The sequence below is a fragment of the Myotis brandtii genome, unplaced genomic scaffold (assembly GCF_000412655.1).
Source record: "Myotis brandtii unplaced genomic scaffold, ASM41265v1 scaffold529, whole genome shotgun sequence".
Taxonomy (NCBI): Eukaryota; Metazoa; Chordata; class Mammalia; order Chiroptera; family Vespertilionidae; genus Myotis; species Myotis brandtii.
In genome coordinates this window covers 317,436-339,665 of record NW_005369934.1, presented here as the reverse complement: position 1 = coordinate 339,665, position 22,230 = coordinate 317,436, and the positions used below count along the sequence as shown (strand labels likewise).

At 38.4% G+C, this 22,230-nt stretch overlaps 1 protein-coding gene across 11 annotated transcripts in view; it reads left to right on the top strand.

Annotated features, from left to right (window-relative positions):
* The window catches only part of ST7 (suppression of tumorigenicity 7), a 239,917-nt gene that overhangs the window by 98,338 nt on the left and 119,349 nt on the right, over nucleotides 1-22,230 (top strand). For 8 of the 11 annotated variants that reach the window (XM_005877693.2, XM_014548928.1, XM_014548925.1 and 5 more), the window contains 6 exons: nucleotides 7,940-7,994; nucleotides 8,635-8,750; nucleotides 14,227-14,302; nucleotides 16,368-16,436; nucleotides 18,978-19,132; nucleotides 21,578-21,675. In XM_005877693.2, coding sequence (XP_005877755.1) covers nucleotides 7,940-7,994; nucleotides 8,635-8,750; nucleotides 14,227-14,302; nucleotides 16,368-16,436; nucleotides 18,978-19,132; nucleotides 21,578-21,675 — 569 coding nt within the window. The remainder of the gene's footprint in view (nucleotides 1-7,939; nucleotides 7,995-8,634; nucleotides 8,751-14,226; nucleotides 14,303-16,367; nucleotides 16,437-18,977; nucleotides 19,133-21,577; nucleotides 21,676-22,230) is intronic. The other 3 variants (XM_005877698.2, XM_014548931.1, XM_014548929.1) reach the window with 1 other exon arrangement.

The window sequence follows — 22,230 nt, the reverse complement described above, 5'->3', positions numbered from 1 at the left end:
CAGTGATCTTTATCATAATATAGCCAAATTTTAGATTGTTTGACTTAGGTCAATATTTATGAACATTTCACTTCTTTTGTGTTATTTGCTATTTTTCTCACAAATACACAGTTTCTGATAAATCCTGCTGATATATTTGCCATGTCATCTGCTGCCATTTCTTAATTCAAGTTAGCTTTTGAGTTGATGATGCATAGGGATTTAAAACATGGCCAACCTCTCCCTGTCTTAAGGGAATAGATTCTCATGGCCCAATAACATTCTAAATTTGGGTTTATGGAAACATCTGCTTGATAATTTTCTCTGTTCTCAAATAAGATGCTATAAAGACAAGATTTGCAGTGCTCAGTTTCTTCAAGATATTTGGAAAAGTGCAGGGTGTTCCATCACGTGAGAAGTATCTTTGCCAAAGTCAAGTTTAAATTCTGTGAGACACTTTAGCCTCTTGAATAGAATTGGATCTTTAGACAAACTGGTTATAGTCATTTGGCTTCCTGTCACCAATCATCTCATTTTACTCTCATATAATCTATATAAGGTATATATCTTTTATCTAAAACTTTTAAAAAATTTCATATGGGATTTTAAATTACAGTATTATTTCACTAGAGGCAGTTCAAGCACTGATTAAATACAGATAATAAAAGCAATGGATATGAAGAAACTCATGTAGAGGGCTAAGATATATTCTAAGACCTTCATAGACCCTTAATTCTCATAACACTAGAGCAAATAATTTTCCCCATAGAAAGCCATATAGTTCAAATAATAATAACTAACACTCTTAGTGCCTACTATCAGCTTTACATGTATTAACTCATTTAATCCTTACAATAACCCCACGAAGCAAATATTATAATCTCTATTTTACAGTTGAGGGAGCTGAGGTACAGGAAGGTTAAGTCATCTGCCCAAGGTCACATTGGTGGTAACTTGAATGGTTTTACTTCAAAGTCCAAGATCTTAAGTACTTACTCAAAAATTTAGTCCAGATCCTCTGTGAGGTCTATAAACTCAAGACTAATGCAATTATTAAGCAATTAAACAGAATCATTTGATTAAAACCCTGTACTCTATTATATAACATTATTGCTGATGTGACATTAGCCAAAAAACAGCTCAGTGGCAGGATTGCTGATGTTTGAGATCTCAGGCTCTTGGGTCAGTCCGTTGAGGCCCTAATCTCTCCATTGCTTACAGATTGTGACCTTGGGCAAGCCACTTGAACCTTCCTTAATATCTTAATTTTCTCACATGGAAATAATGATAGTATCAACTTCATAGAGTAGTCTTCGGATTAAATGAAATCATGCAGCAATATCAAGTCAGAGGACAACCATTTGGCAGTGTTCTCCAGATGAACTGACTTCTTTATGAATCTGATGGGAAGGACTGAGATATGGCCGAGGGTTCAGCTAGGTTATTACTAGTTCAGTGACTCATTGTTATAACCAGGCCTTTCAGTGCTTACATTTCAGATATATCCCTCAGCAAAACTGCAAATTGCTACATGTCAAGGACCCTGGGAGTTGCTCTCCAATAGTCTCAATCAGGGGAAAACCAGTTTGTACTTGCCAAAATCTGTGTATGTGTTGAAAATGATTCTCTTAGCCAATGCTTATTACGTCTTTTAAAATATGTTGCCACTAAAATTTATGTCTGGTATAGATTAGATTTCTAGTTAAATGGTGAACATTAGTCCCTGGTGAACATTTATTCACAATTTCCACATTATTTGGTAGGGTTGATTGATTTAGGGAGTAACATATTTTTGAATTGAAAGCTACCTACATGTTACTTTGTGACTTCTAATAATTGTTTAAATAATTATTTTGAAAAGTTATGAAAGCAGTTAAAGCTTAATTATAAGATAATGGATATTTTGTTATTCTTGATGATTGCTTAAAATTTACCCATATGATGCTCATTTCTGAAATTGACTTGGTTGGGGTTAATCTTGTTTTTTAAAAAAATATGTTTTTATCGATTTTAGAGAAAGAGGAAGGGAGAGGGAGAGAGAGAAACATTGATTGGCTGCCTCCTGCACTCCCCTTACTGGGGATTGAGTTCAGAATCTGGACATGAGCCCTTGAACTGGAATCAAACTGGTGACCTCTCGGTTCATAGGTCATCACTCAACCACTGAGCAACACCGGCCGGGCAAATCTTGATTGTTCTAACATATCTGTTGAACTTTAGTTAGGGCTCTTTTCTGTTATACTTTGGAGCTAAAATGTTTAAAAATATTATTCTGATGAAGGCACAGAATTTAAAACATATGATGTTGTACGGTAACGGGTCTGTTGCATACAGTGGGTAATTGTTGGGCACTCTGGACACCAGGCTTTAATCTCAATTAATGTGAACCTTGGGAAATTATGTAGCTTTTCTATGCTTTACTCTTTACTTCTATAAAAAGGGCCTACTATATGCTCCCCTTGCTAATTTATGTAAGGGTTATAAATAACTTGAGCTTTAAGACCCTTTATAAAAAGGCTCAAATGAAAATCAAGCTTATAGCTGTAACAAAAGTTGCTGTTGCTATTGTTCATGATAATAATATTACCACCATGGTCAGATGTTGAACTCTGGGAAGAGATGTTAACTTTTTAGTATAAGAAATCTTCCTAGGCTATGAATTAGTAATTTACATATTTGAGGACCCCAGGAGTGGGATATATATATATGCCTAAGCGACCATTATGACCCGTCGAACAAACAACCGGTCGACCAGTCACTATGATGATGCACTGACCACCAGGGGGCAGACGCTCAATGAAGGAGCTGCCCCTTCATTGAGCGTCTGCCCCCTGGTGGTCAGTGCACTCCCACAGCCAACCTCCCACAGCCGACCAACCTCTCGCAGTCCCTCCCTCTGGCCGGCTGGCCCCGATCGGCCCCAATCGCCGGCCAGGCCAAGGGATCCCACCCATGCACGAATTCATGCACTGGGCTTCTAGTATATAATAAAAGCGTAATATGCTAATTAGACCAGATGTTCTTCCAGACGACCTTCCAGACAAAGCTGGGGCAGCTGGAGGGAAGCCCGGGTCCCGGGTACCAGAGGGAAGCCGGTGCCGCAGCCAGTGGAAGGAAGGCCTACTTCATGCATCGGGCCTCATATGTATGCATATGTGTGTGTGTGTATATATACACACACATATATATATAATTTTTTTAATTTAGGGGGAAAATGTTTTCAGAATTAAATAAGTTGGATGTAGAATATTTTCTTCCATGTTATTAAAAGTCCCATGACATTAGAACCTTTTCATTTTCCTGAGAATTAAGTTCTCTTTTTCCTTAAGGATTGTGACAAAGGGAAAGTCTTTGGTTCTCTCAAAACATTTGTTCCAGCTATAAAGCTTCTTCAGTTGACTGTCAGATAATGGTTCAGTGCCCTTCTTAGTTTTCTACCAAGGCTCTAGAACAGCCGTGGGCAAACTACGGCCCGCGGGCCGGATCCAGCCCGTTTGAAATGAATAAAACTAAAAAAAAAAAAGACCGTACCCTTTTATGTAATGATGTTTACTTTGAATTTATATTAGTTCACACAAACACTCCATCCATGCTTTTGTTCCGGCCCTCCGGTCCAGTTTAAGAACCCATTGTGGCCCTCGAGTCAAAAAGTTTGCCCACTCCTGCTCTAGAACTTCCTCTTTATAATAAACTTTTTTTTTGTAATACGGGGCCTAGTGCAGGGACGAATGCATAATAGCTCCTCTCTACATGTTTCAACCACACAGTCCTATGAGTGATGGGTGGGCATTCCAGAGGAGTAACTGAATCTGAAAAGGCATGAAGTAAGCATCATCGAGATGGGAAGTTTTAGTAGGGAATGGTGAGAGGGAAGACTGAAGAAAAGATGGGAGCTTGATTTTAAAGTCCTTGGTGATAGGTACTATTTTTTTTTTTAATATTCTTTGTGTCCTACACAGAAACTTAGCATCCTGTTATGACAAGGGAGAAAAATCTGTTCTGTAGGCTTTGGGAACTAAATAAGTGCTATTCTATTATATACTGCTTTTCTTTCTCTAATTGCATTCTTGCCTGCATGCCGAAGTCTGAACATGTCTGTCAGCAGTTGGGGGCAAAGACTTGACTGTAGACTGCTGCATTGCAGATGGAAGGAAGCATAGAGGACATGTTTATTGTATCAGGGGCACATTTTAAACTGAACTATTAATGATGTTAGCAAGCCCTTGAAGGAGTGTTAGTTAACTTTGAGTGCCTCTAAAGAGTATTGAAATGGTTGGTATTAATAGAAAATTTCTTTTAGAGATAAACTTTTGTGTCTTAAGGAATTTATTCCTCAAAGGCACAAATAAGATAAGAAACTTGAACTCCTCTGGAAAAAACTTTTACCCTCTGGAGACCTGAGTTTAATTTTCTGACTTAAATCTTCATATTCTAATATGTTTGGCATTTTTAACCTTTGTCCATATCACGAAACCATCAGGCAGTCTGATATTTATGGGTTAGGTTCCCTAGAGTGATTCCAGATTAAAGTTTTTGTGGTAAAGATAAGATTATGAAATAGAGCAGCAAAGAAGAAATTAGTGTAGTTGTGATCTAATATGAAGTGAAACTTTGACATGTGTTCATATTTGACCTCTAGATTGCTTATTCTTTTTTATTTTTTAATATTTTTTATTAACTTTTACAGACAGAGGAGAGAAAGGGAGAGGGAGCGAAAGATAGAAACATCGATGAGAGGGGAAACATTGATTGGCTGCCTCCTGCATGCCCCCACCTGGGATCATGCCTGCAACCTGGGCATGTGCCCTGACAGGGAATCAAACCGGCAACCTATTGATGCATAGGTTGACTGAATCACACTGGTCGGGCCAGATTGCTTATTCTTAAAGGAAAATTATACCTTCCCTGCACCCTCAATTTGAAGGGTATAGCTAATGAAGATATTTCTTACATATTTCATCATTTTTTTTTATCATTCAGAACATTTTACATTTTTTACACTCCTATTTTCTAAGGTTCAAGGATAGTTGAAGAAACTGACTACAGACCACATGTATGACACTAATATTAACAATGATTTTGATTTTTTTTACTACTGTGTTTCAGTTTAAATAATATTATTGAGTCCTTTTTTAAAAATATTATTTTTTTATTGATTTCAGAGAGGAAGGGAGGGGAGAGAGATCAATGATGAGAGAAAACCATTGATCGGCTGTCTCCTGCACACCCCCAATTGGGGATCGAGCCCACAACCTGGGCATATGCCCTTGACCAGAATCGAACCCAGGACCCTTCAGTCCGCAGGCCGACACTCTATCCACTGAACCAAACTGGCTAGGGCTTGAGTCCTTTTTTATGAAAGGTGAAGACTGTGCCCATCTCCCTCTCCCGATTTCTTTGTTTTAGTAAATTGTATTCCTTTAAAAAAATTTTTTTTAAATTACAGTTGATATATAATAACACATTAGTTTCAAGTATATACAATATAATTATGAAGTGATCACCCCAATAAGTATAGTACCCATCTGACACCATACAATATTCTAATATTATTGACTATATTTTCTGTGCTGTAATTTACATCCCCATGACTTTTTTATAACTGGCAATCTGTATTTCTCAATGCCTTTTTTTTTTTAAAGTTGAGTTCCCTAATAGAAGGCATAAAAAGTATTTCAAAGTGTTTCTAGCACCCCCTGCTGGCTACATTTTGGCACTTCCTAAATAAATATAGCATCTTCAGATACTGCTCATCTTCAGATAATACTTTAGGTATACCTACTATTTATGCAGTAATTTTTATTTAGAAATACTTTTATTTGCATATAATATATAAAGTTGGATTGAACTTTTACTTGAAGATAGTTTGCTTTATAATTTGCCAATTGATATTTGAACGGTGCTTATCCTTCCAGTCAATATAATGATATATTTGCTGGAGACAAATTAGTTGCCATAACCTTTTTACTAATATTTCAGATGAAATTCATTGAGGGAGAGGCATCTCCTCAAATGTACCTGTTTTGTTGTAAATAATGCTACCATGAGCATCTTTGTGCATAAACCTGTGTGTATGTTTATTGTATGCTAATTACAAAACTTGCAATATTTATGAAGTTTTAAGAAGAGCACTTTGAATCTTGAACGACATCCTCTGAGGCGGAGATGGGAGTGGTAAGGACCTAAGAATTATAATAGCCACAAGGACAATGATCATGGTTGTTTGGCTCACCAGTATGATTCAAGCCACGATCTGGCGTGTGCTAATGACACCTCTTAGGGACTTCTTGTTGGGGAGAAAGGTAATTATTTAAGGGAAGCATGATTTTTTAGTTAGTGCCATGTGAAGTGACAGCCACTGAATTTCAATTTCTTAGGAATACAATTCAAAGATGCTGAACTGAGCAAAGATTATTTCCTAAATGATAAGTTAAGCTAAGTGACAGAAAACTTAGGGCCATTGTTTATAAATATTGAGCAGATTTTAAGTGGAATCCTGTGCTAATTTAAAGATACATTAATCTCTTGTAAATAAAACATGTCTTCATGTTATGTGTACACCCTTCATTCCATATTTTTAACAATTTATTGCGATTGCTTAGTGTTCCCATAGTGCTTCATGTTTTTCATTTTCACACTGTATTGTAATAATGGTTACCTCTTCAGTGCTCATTGGATGGATGGGAGGGTGAGTTGGTAGGTGGGTGGGTGAAAAAATGGATACTGAATATAATAGGACTAAGGGTAGAATCTTAATGTCTTATCTCCATGGCCTTTAATGTTCCTTTGATCTCTACAATAATTGCTTACTTTTATGCGTATATATATTTAGGTGTGTTTTTTGGGTGAACACACACACACACGGATGTTTTAAGTACTATTAACTAATTTTATTTTCTAATAAAACATTATTCATCCAAAGAAATGTAGTATTTTGAATCAGTAGAAAGTCTTAATCATAGGCTGTCTGTTAGTTTGTTAGCCTCGCACTTACTATTACACAGTCCTAAGAGCTAATGATTGACTTTCCTAAGTTAAGTCCTGTGATTCTAAATTTTTATGGTCCTTGTATAATAAAGATGTATAATCTATTAGTACATGCTAACACTATGATGTTAGTATGATGATGAATGCATCTGGCTAGGTAAGCAATGTTAAATGCTTTAAAACGATTTAATTTCATGGCCTTTCTCCCTACATTAATGTTAACTGTATTAATTATCCTATCAATCCTTTATGACAGTGTAAAAGCAATTTGGTGAATTATCACAAAATCAATATGACATAGACCCCTAATTAGAAATCTAGGGCTCTTTGCATATTATACTATAGAGCTTCAGTTTTGTTTATTATATATAAAGTTATTATAAGATATATTTTAGAGTAACAGAAAGTACTTCTACCTATAACTTTAGAAGTAAACTTATAGAACAGGGGTGGGCAAACTTTGTGACTCGAGGGCCACAATGGGTTCTTAAACTGGACCGGAGGGCCGGAACAAAAGCATGGATGGAGTGTTTGTGTGAACTAATATAAATTCAAAGTAAACATCATTACATAAAAGGGTACGGTCTTTTTTTTTTTTTTAGTTTTATTCATTTCAAAGGGGCCGGATCCGGCCCGCGGGCTGTAGTTTGCCCACGGCTGTTATAGAATCTATTTAGACCTCTTGAAATGATTGTAGAAGTTATAAACTAGCTGATTTTGGCACATACCTTGATTTAATAAATGAAGAAACTTGGGCTCAGAGAGATTAGGTGAAATTTTCCAAAGTCGTGGTGCCTGAGCTACATTTCCTGATTAATCAATCACCCAGTTTTTCCATGTTGCTTCCCTTGTAGAAGATAGAGAATAAAATTATCTTATCAATGCCAGGAAGGGTGTTTTGCTGAATTAATTAGCTTGTAGCTGTAGTGTCTCAGAACTATGTGTAACATTTTAATATTTCTCTTCGTTGCAGAATGCAAAGTATGGCGAAATCCACTAAATTTATTTCGGGGCGCTGAATATAATCGGTAAGCATTTTGACAGTTTGGGAAACAAATGAGTAATTCAGAGAGTGAAGACAGCAGCAAATGTTTTTGCTGGTTCATTTAGGGGTCATTGGAAGAGTCTGTTTAGGGCTTCTATTCTTTGATACAGTCCTCAAATGTTTTGATTTTTCTGTTGTATAAATATTTTAGCATTGAAATTGGGATAATGTACAAAAATATGTCGTTTTTGGAAAGTTTTTTATTATAGTCATTCTTTTCATTATATATTATACAGACAAAATATTTTGAAGCTTACCTGGAACATGGTTATAAAGATGCCACAGAAGTATTGTTGAAATTTAATTTTTCAGAGTAATTAGGCAAACCAGAATTGTCATAGCTTTGGGGAAATGTCTGTCTATAATGTTAATTAGGGAAGGTTTTCATTAGCTAGTGCTAGTAAAGGTTAACCTACAAATATAGGAAAATGTTTCTGCTGATTCTATCCTTTCTTCCTAAAGAAAGAATAAGATGATTAAAAAATATGTATATTTTTATTCATTGGCAAAGCTGTTTTAGTACTCAGTTAATGGTTTTATTTCACTTCCTATGCAGATTAATGTTTTGTAAGCCATGCTTTCCTTTCTCAAAGGTGTTTGACTCTTTTATTTCCCCTTTACAGGTACACTTGGGTGACAGGACGAGAACCCCTGACTTACTATGACATGAATCTCTCTGCCCAGGACCACCAGACATTCTTTACTTGTGACTCGGACCATCTGCGCCCTGCAGATGCAAGTACGGAAAATCCTTTAGTTAGTTGCTGAGTGAGAGGGTTTTTTAATTTAAGTAGTAAGCTTATTACTTTTAGAATATCTGCTCTATAACACCCAAACACCTCCCCAAGGAATAGGTACTTCCGGTCAAGATGGCTGCATAGTTAAACACAGTACTGCCTCCTCCTACAACTATATCAAAATTACAACTAAACTTCAGAACAACTGTCATTCAGAACCGCCTGAAATCTGACTGAATGGAAGTCCTACAGCTAGGGAATTAAATAAGAAGCCACATCAAGTCTGGGAGGAGGGGTGGAGATGCGTGGGATGGGCTGATCCTGTACCCATATGTGGCAGATTAGGAGGGATATGTCAGCTCCAGAGGTCCTCCTGAGGAGCCAGGGGTCCCAGCCCACACCAGGCCTGCCAGCCCAGGGTTCTAGTGCCAGGAAGAGAAGTTCCCATAACTTCTGGCTATAAAAACCAGTGGGGATTGAAGCTGAGGGAGACAGAGGGCTGCTGGAGCCCCAGAGAGTTCCTCCTAAAGGGCCAGTGCATGGACTTAGACTCATTCCCACTGACCTTCAGTGCTGGGGCAGCAGCTTGGAAGGCACCAGGCACATATGGGGAGGAACTGAATCGTCTGGCATTGAGATAAGAGCTGGGGGTGGAGGGAGCAGCTTTCTCACAGACAGAAGTGCTGGCAGAGGCCATTGTTAATTTTCTGAGCCCTTCCCCCACAGAACCAACAGATAGGTGCCATATATGAGACCCCATCAACCTGGCTCACACTGTTTGTCCCTCCCTGGTGATTCCCTGAAGCCCCACACCACCCAACTTTTGGGCCCACCCAAGTTGTTTCCAGTGGCTTTTTCATACCAATGGCCTGTCTTGGCTCATGCTGCAGAGTTTCCTAAAATCTCTCAAAAAAGCAGTATCTGGCCTCACCGAGCCCCATACTTCTCATTAAGTGGCCCCAGGCCTGGCACTAGTAGCAGCCGACCTTGGTTCACAGCTTGGCCTCATCAGGGCACCTAAGTCCAGCACAAGTAGCGGCCTTCTGAAGATTCCTTTGTAGCTCATGCCGGGTGGCCCTGGGCAGAACATGGGCAGCAGCTGACCTTGGCCTACACCTCCCAGAAGGCCCCAATGGACAGCCTCAGAACACATCGAAGTATCACCACCCAAACACCTCCACAAGCTACACCTCAAGGGGTGTACTTAGCAGGCAACATAGCCTTGCTGAAGAAAGTCCTGCTCTGTGAGGTTGAACCCTGCACAGCTGCTCCTCCACAGCGGTCACAGGTTGGTGGTTGTAGATAGTCCTTGTAGCTAATTGGACTGGGGAAAATCCCTCTCATTGATGTGCCAACAGCAGTCAAGGCTCAACTACCAGAGGAGGGTGTACACAGACTACATTGGGGGTGCACCTCAAGTGCCCAGATTAGGTGATTAGGGAGGGAGTGCCACTGAATCCTACAGAACACCTACCACGCATGGGAGGTGTAGCAGCTCTATCTAATACATGGAAACAAACGAAAGGAGGCTGCCAAAATGAGGAAACGAAGAAACACATCCCAAATGAAAGTCTAGAACAAAATCCAGAAAAAGAAATAAACAAGATGGAGATAAGCAATCTACTAGATGTAGAGTTCAAAACATTGGTTATAAGAATGCTCAATGAACTTAGGGGAAGAGTAGATGAACTTCAACCAAGGAATAGGAAGCATAAAAATGGAGATAGAAAACATAAAAAAGAACCAGTCAAAAGTGAAGAATACACTAACTGAAATGAAGAATAAATTACAGGGAATCAACAATGGGGTAGATAAAGCCCAAGATCAAATCAGAGATTTGGAAGATAAGAATCAAAAGACATCCAATCAGAACAGCAGAAAGAAAAAAGAATTTAAAAAATATAAAAGTTTAAGGAGCCTCTGGGACAACTTCAAGCATTCTAACATTCACATCATGGGGGTGCTGGGAGGAGAAGAGAGAGAGCAAGAAATTGAAAACTTGAAAAAATAACGACAGAAAACTTCCCTAACTTGATGAGGAGAATAGACATACAAGCCCAGGAAGTGCAGAGTTCCAAACAAGATGAACCCACACCAAGACACATCATAATTAAAATCCAACAGGTAAAGACAGAATCTTAAAAGCAGCAGGAGAAAAGCCATTTGTTACTTATAAGGGAGCTCCCATAGGACTGTCAGCTGATTTCTCAGCAGAAACCTTGCAGACCAGAGAGGATTGGTGAGAAATATTCAAAGTGATGAAAAGCAAGGACCTACAATGAAGATTGCTCTACCCAGCAAAGGTATCATGTAGAATTGAAGGACAGATAAAGAGCTTCCAAGATAAGAGAAAATTAAAGGAGTTCATTACATGAAATGTCAAAGGGTCTTTTTTAAAAAGAAGCAGCAGCCCAGGCTAGTGTAGCTCAGTTGGTTGTAGCGTCGTCCAATGCACCAAAGGTTCTCGGGTCAGTTCCTGGTCAGGACACATAACCAGGTTTTGAGTTCGGTCCCCAGTTGATCCCTGGTCGGGGTGCAACCAATCAATGTTTCTCTCTCACATCGATGTTTCTCTCCCTCTCCCTTCCTCTCTCTAAAAAAATCAATAAAAACATATCCTCTGTTGAGGATTTAAAAAAAAAAGAAGGAAAAAAAGAAAAATATGAACATTAAAATGGCAATAAATACATATCTATCAACAACTGAATCTTAAAAACAAAACAAACAAACAAGCAGAACAGAAACAGACTCATAGTTACAGGGAACATTTTTATGGTTGCCAAATGGGAGGAGGTTGGGGGGATGAGGAGAGGTGAAAAAGGTGAAGGGATTAAGAGGTACAAATTGTAGCCACTGTGGAGAACAGTATGGAGTGTCCTCAAAAAACTGAAAATGGAACTCCCCTTTGACCCAGTGATCCCACTTTTAGGAATATATCCCAAAAAACTAGAAACACTAATCAGAAAGGATATATGCACCCGTATGTTCATAGCAGCACAATTTACCATAGCGAAGATCTGGAAACAGCCTAAGTGCCCATCAGCAGATGAGTGGATTAAAAAACTGTGGTACATCTACACAATGGAATACTATGCTGCGGTAAAAAAGAAGGAATTCTTACCATTTGCAGCAGCATGGATGGAAGTGGAGAGCATTATGCTAAGCGAAATAAGCCAGTCATAGATAAATACCACATAATCTCACTCATTTGTGGAATATAATGAACAACATAAACTGATGAACAAAAACGGATCCAGAGACACAGAAGCATCGATCAGACCGTCAAACCTCAGAGGGAAGGTAGGGGAGGGTGGGGGTATCGGGGAGTGATGTCGGGGGGTGGGGGGGTAATGGGGGGATAAGGACACATATGTAATACCTTAATCAATAAAGAAAAAAAAAGAAGTACACATTGGTTGTTACAGAATTGTATAGGGAATATGATAGTCAATGATATTCTAATAACTATGTAGGGTGTCAGATGGGTGTGAGATTTATCGTGATGATCACTTAGTAAATGATGTAATGTCTAATCAGGGAGCTGTACACCTGAAACTAAAATACTAATGTATGTCAACTGTAATTGAAAAATTATTTAATAACACAAAAATTAAATTGGAGATTGACTAGTGCAGGGGTGGGCAAACTTTTTGACTCCAGGGCCACAATGGGTTCTTAAACTGGACCGGAGGGCCGGAACAAAAGCATGGATGGAGTGTTTGTGTGAACTAATATAAATTCAAAGTAAACATCATTACATAAAAGGGTACGGTCTTTTTTTTTTTTAGTTTTATTCATTTCAAACGGGCCGGATCCGGCCCGCGGGTCATAGTTTGTCCAAGGCTGGACTAGTGGAACTCAGAATTCTGATACCTAAATAAAGGCTTTATCACAATGAGGTAGTGATGTAGAAATAAGTCCCCTCATTATAATTTAAAATATTATTTTTAAATATTCCAAGGTTGGATTTACATGTTTTGAATATTTATAAATCTTATATGAAGTGAATTAAATCCTTGGTTGAGATAGAATGAAGGGTCATGTTTTCCTAATGATATTCTGGTTAGAAATTGGGAGTCAGTGAATCCAAATGGTTAAAGAGTATATTATAGAGATTTATATGTCTATTTATTGATTCATTAGAATTGAATGGGGGCATCCCCATTCAATTGGAATCCATATTTGTTTTCCATCCTAGAAAAGAATTTGTTGAGCATGCATTTGACACTGCTTGAGTTATAAATAATCCTACTGATATTTTTGATATTACTAAACATAAAGTAAATAGGTGAAAAAAATCTTTAAGAAAAGGAATATATACATACTCCTAAGAAAATAACTTAGAAGATAAAAAACTATAGAACAAATTAAATAAGGAGATTGTTACTCTTTTTAAAATGGTACTCTTTGCCATGGTGGAACATCATAGTAAAAAAAAAATATTTCAAGCATTGAGCTTCCCACGATATACTCACAAACTACTTTGGTATATGGAAACTAGGTTTGCAGCAAACACTGGAAACAGGTACACATGTTAAGCAAAAGCCTAATGTACTTTTTCCTGACCCAACTGATAATTCTTCAGATGTTTTTAAAATGTACTAATGTCCAGAGCCTGTGACAAGTGTTTGGGGAAATAACTAATAGAAATTATGTTGTGTCTGTGTAGAAGGAAGAAATTAGAGCAATGTCATCTCAAAATGTGTACAATATATATTCTTTAACAACAAGCAGCATTAATGAGCAAAATAAATATTAAATGTCTGTTAGAGTGCCTCTTCTTGATTAAGAAATCTTAATCAAGATTGTTTCTAAGATTATAGAAGACAAATTAGCCTTTAAGATTTATTTTATTTATTTTCCTTGCAAAGTCTGTTGAGACAAGTCTAGTGTTGGTGTTTCAAGTAGCTCTGTATTGTTTACATCTGTAGCTCTGTTTTGTTTACACCTGTATACACTCGTAGAAAAATTTATACAAAGTGAATTTGGAAACACTGTTTTTAGCCAAACTGTAAGTACTAAATGAATTTTCCAACATGGTCCCCATGTAAACGCATGATATTATAATATTTTGTGGAAGATACCAGCATTCCACACATAAGGTTCACCTTTGTATTTCATTAAAAAGAAACATATTACAAATAGCTAATGCACATATTAGTCTATGACAACGTGCATTGGTAGTATGTACAAACTACTACCAAAGTCTGTTGAGACAAGTCTAGTGGTTTATAAGATTTAGATCTGTAGTTTTGTGAGCATAAGAAAGTTTTGATATCAGCAATTGGAGGACAGTTGAATAGCAAGTTAGAATGTGTTTGTGTGACTTTAGAGGATTGGACTGATCCTCTTGGTAGTGAAAAATTCCCCTGTAATCCAAGCCTAATGCTACTAATTCAGCTGTTGTCCTATACTGAGTCTTCCTAATTATATGTATTGATTGACTTGCTTTTTTTTCTTTTTCTTTTTCTAAAATAGTAATGCAGAAAGCCTGGAGAGAGAGAAACCCCCAAGCTAGGATTTCGGCAGCTCACGAAGCATTAGAAATAAATGAGTAAGTGGGGAAAATCTTGCTTTTAAAAGGGAAAACTTATTCTTTGCTGAATGTATAGAGTTGCCATTGATAGGATACTAATATTAAACTATGCATTTGAACTTGAGAATTATTTTGGGAACATTAGTTTATAAAAAGACTTTGTGAAGGTGGTTTTAGTAATTTTAGAGAGCAATTCAGTGGTTTGCTGTGATGCTAAATTAAATCCTTTAAGGGCTATCCATGGGATATTGTAAGTACATAAAATAAATACTGTTCTTTACATACCTAAAACATTTTGACAGGGAAACTTTTACAGGTGTAGAATGCTCATCTGTGCCATCACAATTTCTAGATAGAACTTCTGCTAGTGGGGAAAACATAATAAAAGCCTAAGGTGAGAAAATTACACTTTTAAAAATACTTCAAGATCAAGGCAAAGATAAGAGGAAAGGCTGTGCTTGGTGTTGTTAAACAATCTATGGGTTACCAAGGAAGACTGGGAAATCTCTTCTGGAGATCTCAGAAAATGAGAAAGATTCTTGAAGTTGGAGTCATAAAAGCTCAGGGTTGGCAGAGATCTTAAAGGTCATTTAGCTCCGCCACCCATCTGGTGCTTGAATCACCTCGACACTCGCCCAGCCAAGTGGTCATTGTTAAACTATTTTATGATTTTTTTTCTGAAGAAGGTTACAGAATCTTCTTCAGCGATCTCAGAAAAAATACTCACTTGAGAGTTGGAAATCCTGCCATTATAACCTGTTGATCTATGTGGTTTCTGATTCTGTTGTGCAACATATTTATTTTCCAGTTTCTTGTCATCTACAAAATTGATGTGCCTGCCTTCTGTGTGTCATCCATGTTTCTGATAAAAATAGCAGCATCAGGGCTAGATCCCTGGGATATGACATGTAGAAATCATCATCCTTTGGTATTGTTCAGTTAATTACTAAGCCACCATGATTCAGCCCATACTCCTCCATTTTTATTTTAAGAATGCCAGTGTAGCTATGGATCTTTAATGGATAGTAAGTCTATTAGAGTAAATTAGCTAGCGCAAACTGATTTGTGTAGTCTTAGTGAACTTAAGCTAGCTCCAGTGTTCACTTTCTTTTTAAAATGCTTGAAGACTATCCCTTTCATAATCCATTAGAATATCTTTCCAAATCACTGTTCTGTAGTTTGGGAAGTCTACCTTCTTCCCCCTTTTGAACATTTATACTACATTGGTCATCTCATCTTCTAGTACTTCCCCATTCTTTGTGAGTTCTTAACTATTCCTTGGCCTGCCTATGTTTGTTGGCTTCCTGGGATTTGCCCATCCCAGTATGGTAGTCAATTTAGGATAGATTAGTTATTTGCTATGACATCCTTTTACCCATTTTAGAGTTTAATTTCTTCTCCCTTTTTCAGTCTGACGATCATTCTCCTTAATGGAGAAGCCAGGAACAAAATAGGAATTAGAAAATATTGCTTTCTCTTTATCTGCTGCTCCTAACTATAAACTTTCCTTGATTTAATGTTGTTGTGTTGTTGTTTGTCGTTTTATTTATTTATTTTTGTGATGATTTTGGAGAAATGGGGATGGTAACAAGGCCTTAAACATAATTTAAAAACAGGGAATAAATGGCTGTCTTTAGCAATTTTTGTTTTGTCTTTATTTTGTTTTGTAAGCTTAAGCTAATTTGAACTTTTAGCTCTCCTGACATTATTCTTATAAGCTCATTTCACTCTTTTATAGTCCTTCATTACACACCCTGTTTCCATCTTTTTTTACATGTCCTTTAAAAATCTGACCTTGTGGAGATCTCTGTGCAGCCATATTGGTTACTTAATTGTCACTCCTCTTTTCTTCCTGAGAGGCTCAGAGTGATTGTAGTTACAGCTGGACATTTGGACACTACCCAACCTTCTTAAACCATTTTCCTCCTGCGTCTCATGTCATTGAATCATACCTCTTTTCTTTGAATTTTTTGAAGTTCACCTTACCCTCTTTGATTACCCCAAACTCCAAATGACACAGTAACTCTCTCTGAATGTTCCTATCGATTTTCATTTCACCAACTATTTTTTTCTTCTTGGTCAGAATTAGGTCCAGAGTTGAAGTTCCCCTAATTGCTTCCTCTACCATCTGGGAGATAAAATTGTTACCAAAGTAAGTCAAGAACCTGTCGGGTGCTCTACTTCTAACCAAATGAGACTTCTATCAGATATCTGGATGGTCAACACCCCCATCACCTCATTTTCTTACATCTGTATGTGTATTGTGTTGTGACAAGGATGCATCATCTGTATCTTCCATTGAGCTGAGCAGTCTGTTCTGTATTGCCCAACCATTAGCACTTCTATTGCTCTTTCTTTTCTCCTTCACTCACAAGCTCTTAGCATGTTTCTACCCCATAAATTTTCACATAGATGTATGTTTTCTTGGCCAGTAGTGCTACTCTGCCTCTCCTCCTAAAATACTATTTGTAATATATAAAAGACTAAGCGACCATCCGACCGGTAGCTATGATGTGCAGTGACCACCAGGGGGCAGATGCTCCGACAGGTAGCTATGATGTGCACTGACCACCAGGGGGCAGATGCTCCGACAGGTAGCTATGACTTGCACTGACCACTAGGGGGCAGGCACTCAACACAGAAGCTTCTTGGGTGACGCACCCCAGAACCAGAGAGGAGGGAGCCTGATTTGGGGGTGCATCACCTGAGAACCGCCCTCTCGCAATCCGGGACCCCTAGGGGATGTCAGAGAGCTGGTTTCAGCCTGATCCCTGCAGGTCAGGCCGAGGGACCCCACCTGCCGGAGGGACCCTACTCACTCCGCAGCCACCCTTCGAGCCGCGGCACCACCCCAGGTGCAGCCAGTTGGGGAGGGACTGTGGGGGGTTGGCTCCAGGGTTGTCTAGTCTGTCTTGCTCAGTCCTGCCCTGCCGGCTACCTTCTAACTAATTTCCTTACAATGTGCACGAATCCGTGCACCAGGGCACTAGTTTGTAATATAAATGACCAAAGCAAGCAAGCTAGCTCCAACCTGTCTTGAGTTTGCAGTCCACCAACTATAATCTTACAGCTAATTCCTCAGATACTGTATCTACCACTCGTATTATAATCTCAATTTTCACTTCATTACCCTTGACCCATATAGCCTTAAGTATTGCTTCCTAATGCCTATACCATTCTTTTCTCTAGTGAATTATTGGGCAGTTTCGGTATCATCATTGCTCTTGCCAGGTTATATCTATTGCCCTCCAGAGTAATTGGTTTACAGCTTTTTTCTGGGCGTTTCCATCCCTATCGCACCACATTCTGTTTAAGCTTCATTGACCAGTCCTGCCTGAAACTGGATGGACTGGCTAAGGACTTGTAAGACCCCTCCTCAAGGCTAAGATGAACTAGTAACCTAAAACCTCACATTAGCCATCAGTTCAGCCTCCTTTTCCTAGCTGGCTAATGCAGTTTATGAATAGTAAAAGTAGCATTTGGTTTTACTTTCTGTTAATTTTCTCTCTTGTGGTCGGATGGAGGTTCCATTAAGTAGGGAAATGACCACAAGAGAGACCTTGGAGAGGAAGGAACCAAAAGGGACCTGTGCAGATGAAGGCCTGTGTGGTCGGCTCTGGCCTCCACATTTCTCTATTACACTCTTTTTCTTTGGCAGTTGGATTGTTCTTAAGTGATTTAGAAGGTTTAAATGTCCAAGAGTTCCCCTTGTTCATTAGTTACCTGCTTATTCTTTCTGACTTCCTACCTTAGAGGAACAACATTAGATTTTAAAATCTTTTTAAAATCCTGATTTCTGGGCCTCATCCTCCGGAAATTCTGTTTCTTTGTTATGGGGTGGGGCCACAACATTAGTAACAAAGAAACAGAATTTCCGGAGGATGAGGCCCAGAAATCAGGATTTTAAAAAGATTCCCAGGTGATTCTAATGAGCAGCCAAGGTTGAGAAACACTGGCTTAAGGTATACTAAGCAACAGGTGGTAGCTATTATTGTTAAAGGCATGAGATTTAACACTTGTTTGCTACTGAGGCTGAATCAGATTTTGAGCTTTTCAGAAATAGCAATGCCTGGAGGTTCTAGTGTTCTCTGACATAGAAAATCAGTGCTAACGGTAATGAGATGTTGAGCGCTGTTTTTTTCAGCGAGTAACTTACTTGATTTCTGAATCTGTGTTTGAGAATAGAGACTCTATATTTAGTAAACAGAAGTAAACTTATATATAGTCCCTCTAACTTTGAGTGTTGGAAGGAGATATTTAATAACAGCTATTATTATCACTATTGTTAGTTGACATTATTGAGCATGTACCACATGCTGGCTACTGTACTGAGCACTTTACATGCATCCCCTTACTTCACCTGCACAACAACATTGTGAACAAATAGATCCCATGTTGTTCTCTCTCCATCAGGGAGGCAGAGTAATAACTTGCCCAAAGTGACACACTAATAAGGGGCAGAGTCCACATGTGAGCCCCGTGCTCCTAACACTGTGCATCCTATCTCTTAAGCTAAAATACACACATTTCTTTTGTACCATTACTTTGTGTCAACAACTACAAATGGGTGCATGAACCAGTTGGCCGCTCTGCATGTTTTGGCGTTAACTCCTTGCCCTTCTGCATGCACTCCTACGGTTATTACAATGTCCTTGAATTTGTAATTAATGGTGGCTATTATCTGAATGGACAGGTGTGCAACTGCTTATATTCTCTTGGCGGAAGAGGAAGCAACGACCATTGCTGAAGCAGAAAAGCTATTTAAGCAGGCCCTGAAGGCTGGAGATGGCTGCTACCGGCGTTCTCAGCAGCTACAGCATCATGGATCCCAGTATGAAGCCCAACACAGTAAGGTTTCCTCCAGGTTGAGGTGTTGGGGATCAGAATTGTCACATGATTAATCAGAGCAAATTTTCAGGCCAGTTCAAAATATGATTCTCCTAGATGGGGATAAATACTGGTTTTTGCCTTTTTTTTATTCTTGTTTTTTCCTTCCCATAAAAGTGCAGTACATAATTAACTTACAGCTTCATTACTGTTCGGATTAATGTTCAGATTCTCTTTTCTGTCCATAGATTCCTAATTCTAAAAGTAAATGGTAATAACGTTTACTGGTAACCTTTTTTTTCTCCCTAGAATTTTTTTCATATTTCTGTTTACCAAGTGCTTCTTTGCCCCATAACTTTAAGTCTGCAGCTACAGCATCATGGATCCCAGTATGAAGCCCAACACAGTAAGGTTTCCTCCAGGTTGAGGTGTTGGGGATCAGAATTGTCACATGATTAATCAGAGCAAATTTTCAGGCCAGTTCAAAATATGATTCTCCTAGATGGGGATAAATACTGGTTTTTGCCTTTTTTTTTATTCTTGTTTTTTCCTTCCTATAAAAGTGCAGTACATAATTAACTTACCAAGTGCTTCTTTGCCCCATAACTTTAAGTCCTAATTGGGAAATAGCACTTAAATTAATGTTAATGTTATCAAAGGTTTTATTTTATGGGTCTTTTATAGCATGGGCTGAAATAGGACCATTAAGAAAATAACAGTTATTGGTGATTGTCTCAGTATTTAGCTCTTATTTAGGAAGCATTGGTGTTGACTTCCAGAGAGAAAGAGGAAGAGGAAGAGTTCCTAATTTATCTTATTTTCACTTTAAAAATGATGACTTCTTTTATTTAAGATAACTTTAAAACGAGACCTTTAACTGCAGTACACTGAACTGAGAGTCAGTAATATTTTGGGGGAATGGTATAAAAACAGGACTACAAAATCGTTTCTGAAGTCCCCCCGCCCCCCCCCCAAACTTGTCAGTTTCTTGATTGTTTAAACTGAAATTTAGTAATCCTCGTGAGAGAGAGTGTTTTCATCGTCCATCCTGACTTTGGGTTGTTTCCTTAAGGTGGAATTTCTCTCACCTCATTTCTCCCTCGTGCCACTTGGAGCATAAGAGTGTATCTCCTTCATATTTGCGATTATAAAATTAAATATTAGTGTTACACTTGGATTTGGTGCAGAAACCGAGTGCATTACTCCCTGTGACTGAGTAATTACTCATTATGGCCTGTGTATACATGAGTAGTTTCACATTAATATATAGGTTTTTATTTATATTTTGCAGTAAGTATATGTAAATTAAGTATCTAATCACCAGATGTATCTTGCTTTTAAAAGATATGTATGAGAAATTTTGAAGACATATTAGTAAGTGTCATTTTGTGAACTAAATGAGGATTAATACATAAAATTACATAGCCTATAATATAATTTAAGAAATTTTCTTTATTTCTTTTCTTCTGTATATTAAATCCTTTCAACCTATTGCCTTAATATATCCAAAAAATATAATCACATCTTTAAAATAATTTGTAGGTACTTGGCAGATTTTCAGCACACATCTTGTTCTCATTGTTTAAAACTTGAGAAGTTAGGACTTTAGCCTTAACATCTTTTAATAGCTGCATATTGTACATGTACTTAATCTATAACAGGTGTGTCATATTTTTCACAAACATGGTAATTTTATTGAGGATTAAGCACATGCATGTTCTCACTGGTCTGGAAACATACCCAAAAGGACATATAATTAAATAAAAGATTAAGATAAGAAGTTGTTAATGTACTTTTTAAGAGCCATTTTGGTGACTATTATTATAACTGTTTAGCTTGTCAGTGCTTTCTCTAACACTAGGGTAAGTTTTTCATTTTGTTGCATACTGTGTTGTCATATCTGGAATGTATTACATTGCCATCTAAAATCGACTGCTTTGGGGACCTGGAGATGATTATGATGTCACTAATGTTTGGGAAAGAATAATATAAAACAGAAGTTCAAAATGAGGCTTCTCCAGACTTAATGTCAAGAAGGAAAAAAATGTTCATTAGGATGCAACCTGAGATTCACCTCTTGCTTCTTTACCAAAAGTATGCACACTTGCAGAATGTGGAATTCTTGCTTGTAAACCGCATGCATTGTGGGTATGTTCGTTTTCCCAGCACTTGGTGGCAGATGATTTTATTTATCAAATACTGAACATCCTAACTCAAAAGCATGGATTAGAGAGTCAGTCACATGATTTGACCTTTGGAAGTTCTAAGGACTTTGACTTTACTCTGTTAGCAGAGCTGTCAGTTTTCCTGGAAGTAAGGAAAAACTAAGGAGCAGTCTTTTCTATCTGAGATTTTACCTCAAAGGCCTGGCAAATGGGCCTCTGTATTTCTTCCTGCTGATCAGCTGAAAGCTCTTGTTTCTTTTTTTTTTTTTTTAATTTTGGTGTTCTATATCTTCCTTTTCAGGACGAGACACCAATGTCTTGGTCTACATCAAAAGAAGGCTAGCAATGTGTGCCAGAAGACTTGGGAGGACCAGGGAAGCAGTGAAAATGATGAGAGATGTGAGTTTGAATTTATGGTTTGGGAACATAGCAATGAACCTGACTTAGAGAGAGAAGGAGGAGCCCACTGAGTGGCTATAGCAGAGAATACCAGTCATGGTGGTCTCATGGGCATTAGAGCCAGACTGTCTGGGGTCCAGCTCTAGCTCTCCACATACTAAATGAATGATCTTGGGCAAGTTACTCAACTTCTCTATGCCCTGTTTCCTCATCTGTAAAAAAGAGAATAACAATAACAATCCAATAATCTATATGTATGAAAGGCTAAGCGACCGGCCAAGCGACTGGTAGGTATGACACGCACTGACCACCAGGGGACAGACGCTCAACACAGGAGCTGCCAAGTGACAGCAACTTTGCAGAGTGCCCTCTTGCACTCTGGGACCCCTTGAGGGATGTCGGACTGCTGGTTTTGGCCCAATCCCCGTAGGCCAGGACAAGGGACGCCATCTGTTGGAGGAACTCTGCTCACTCCACAGACACCCTTCGACCCCCGGCACCACTGCAGGTGCGGCCAGCGGGGAGGGACCACCGGAGGTTGGCTCCAGGGTGTGT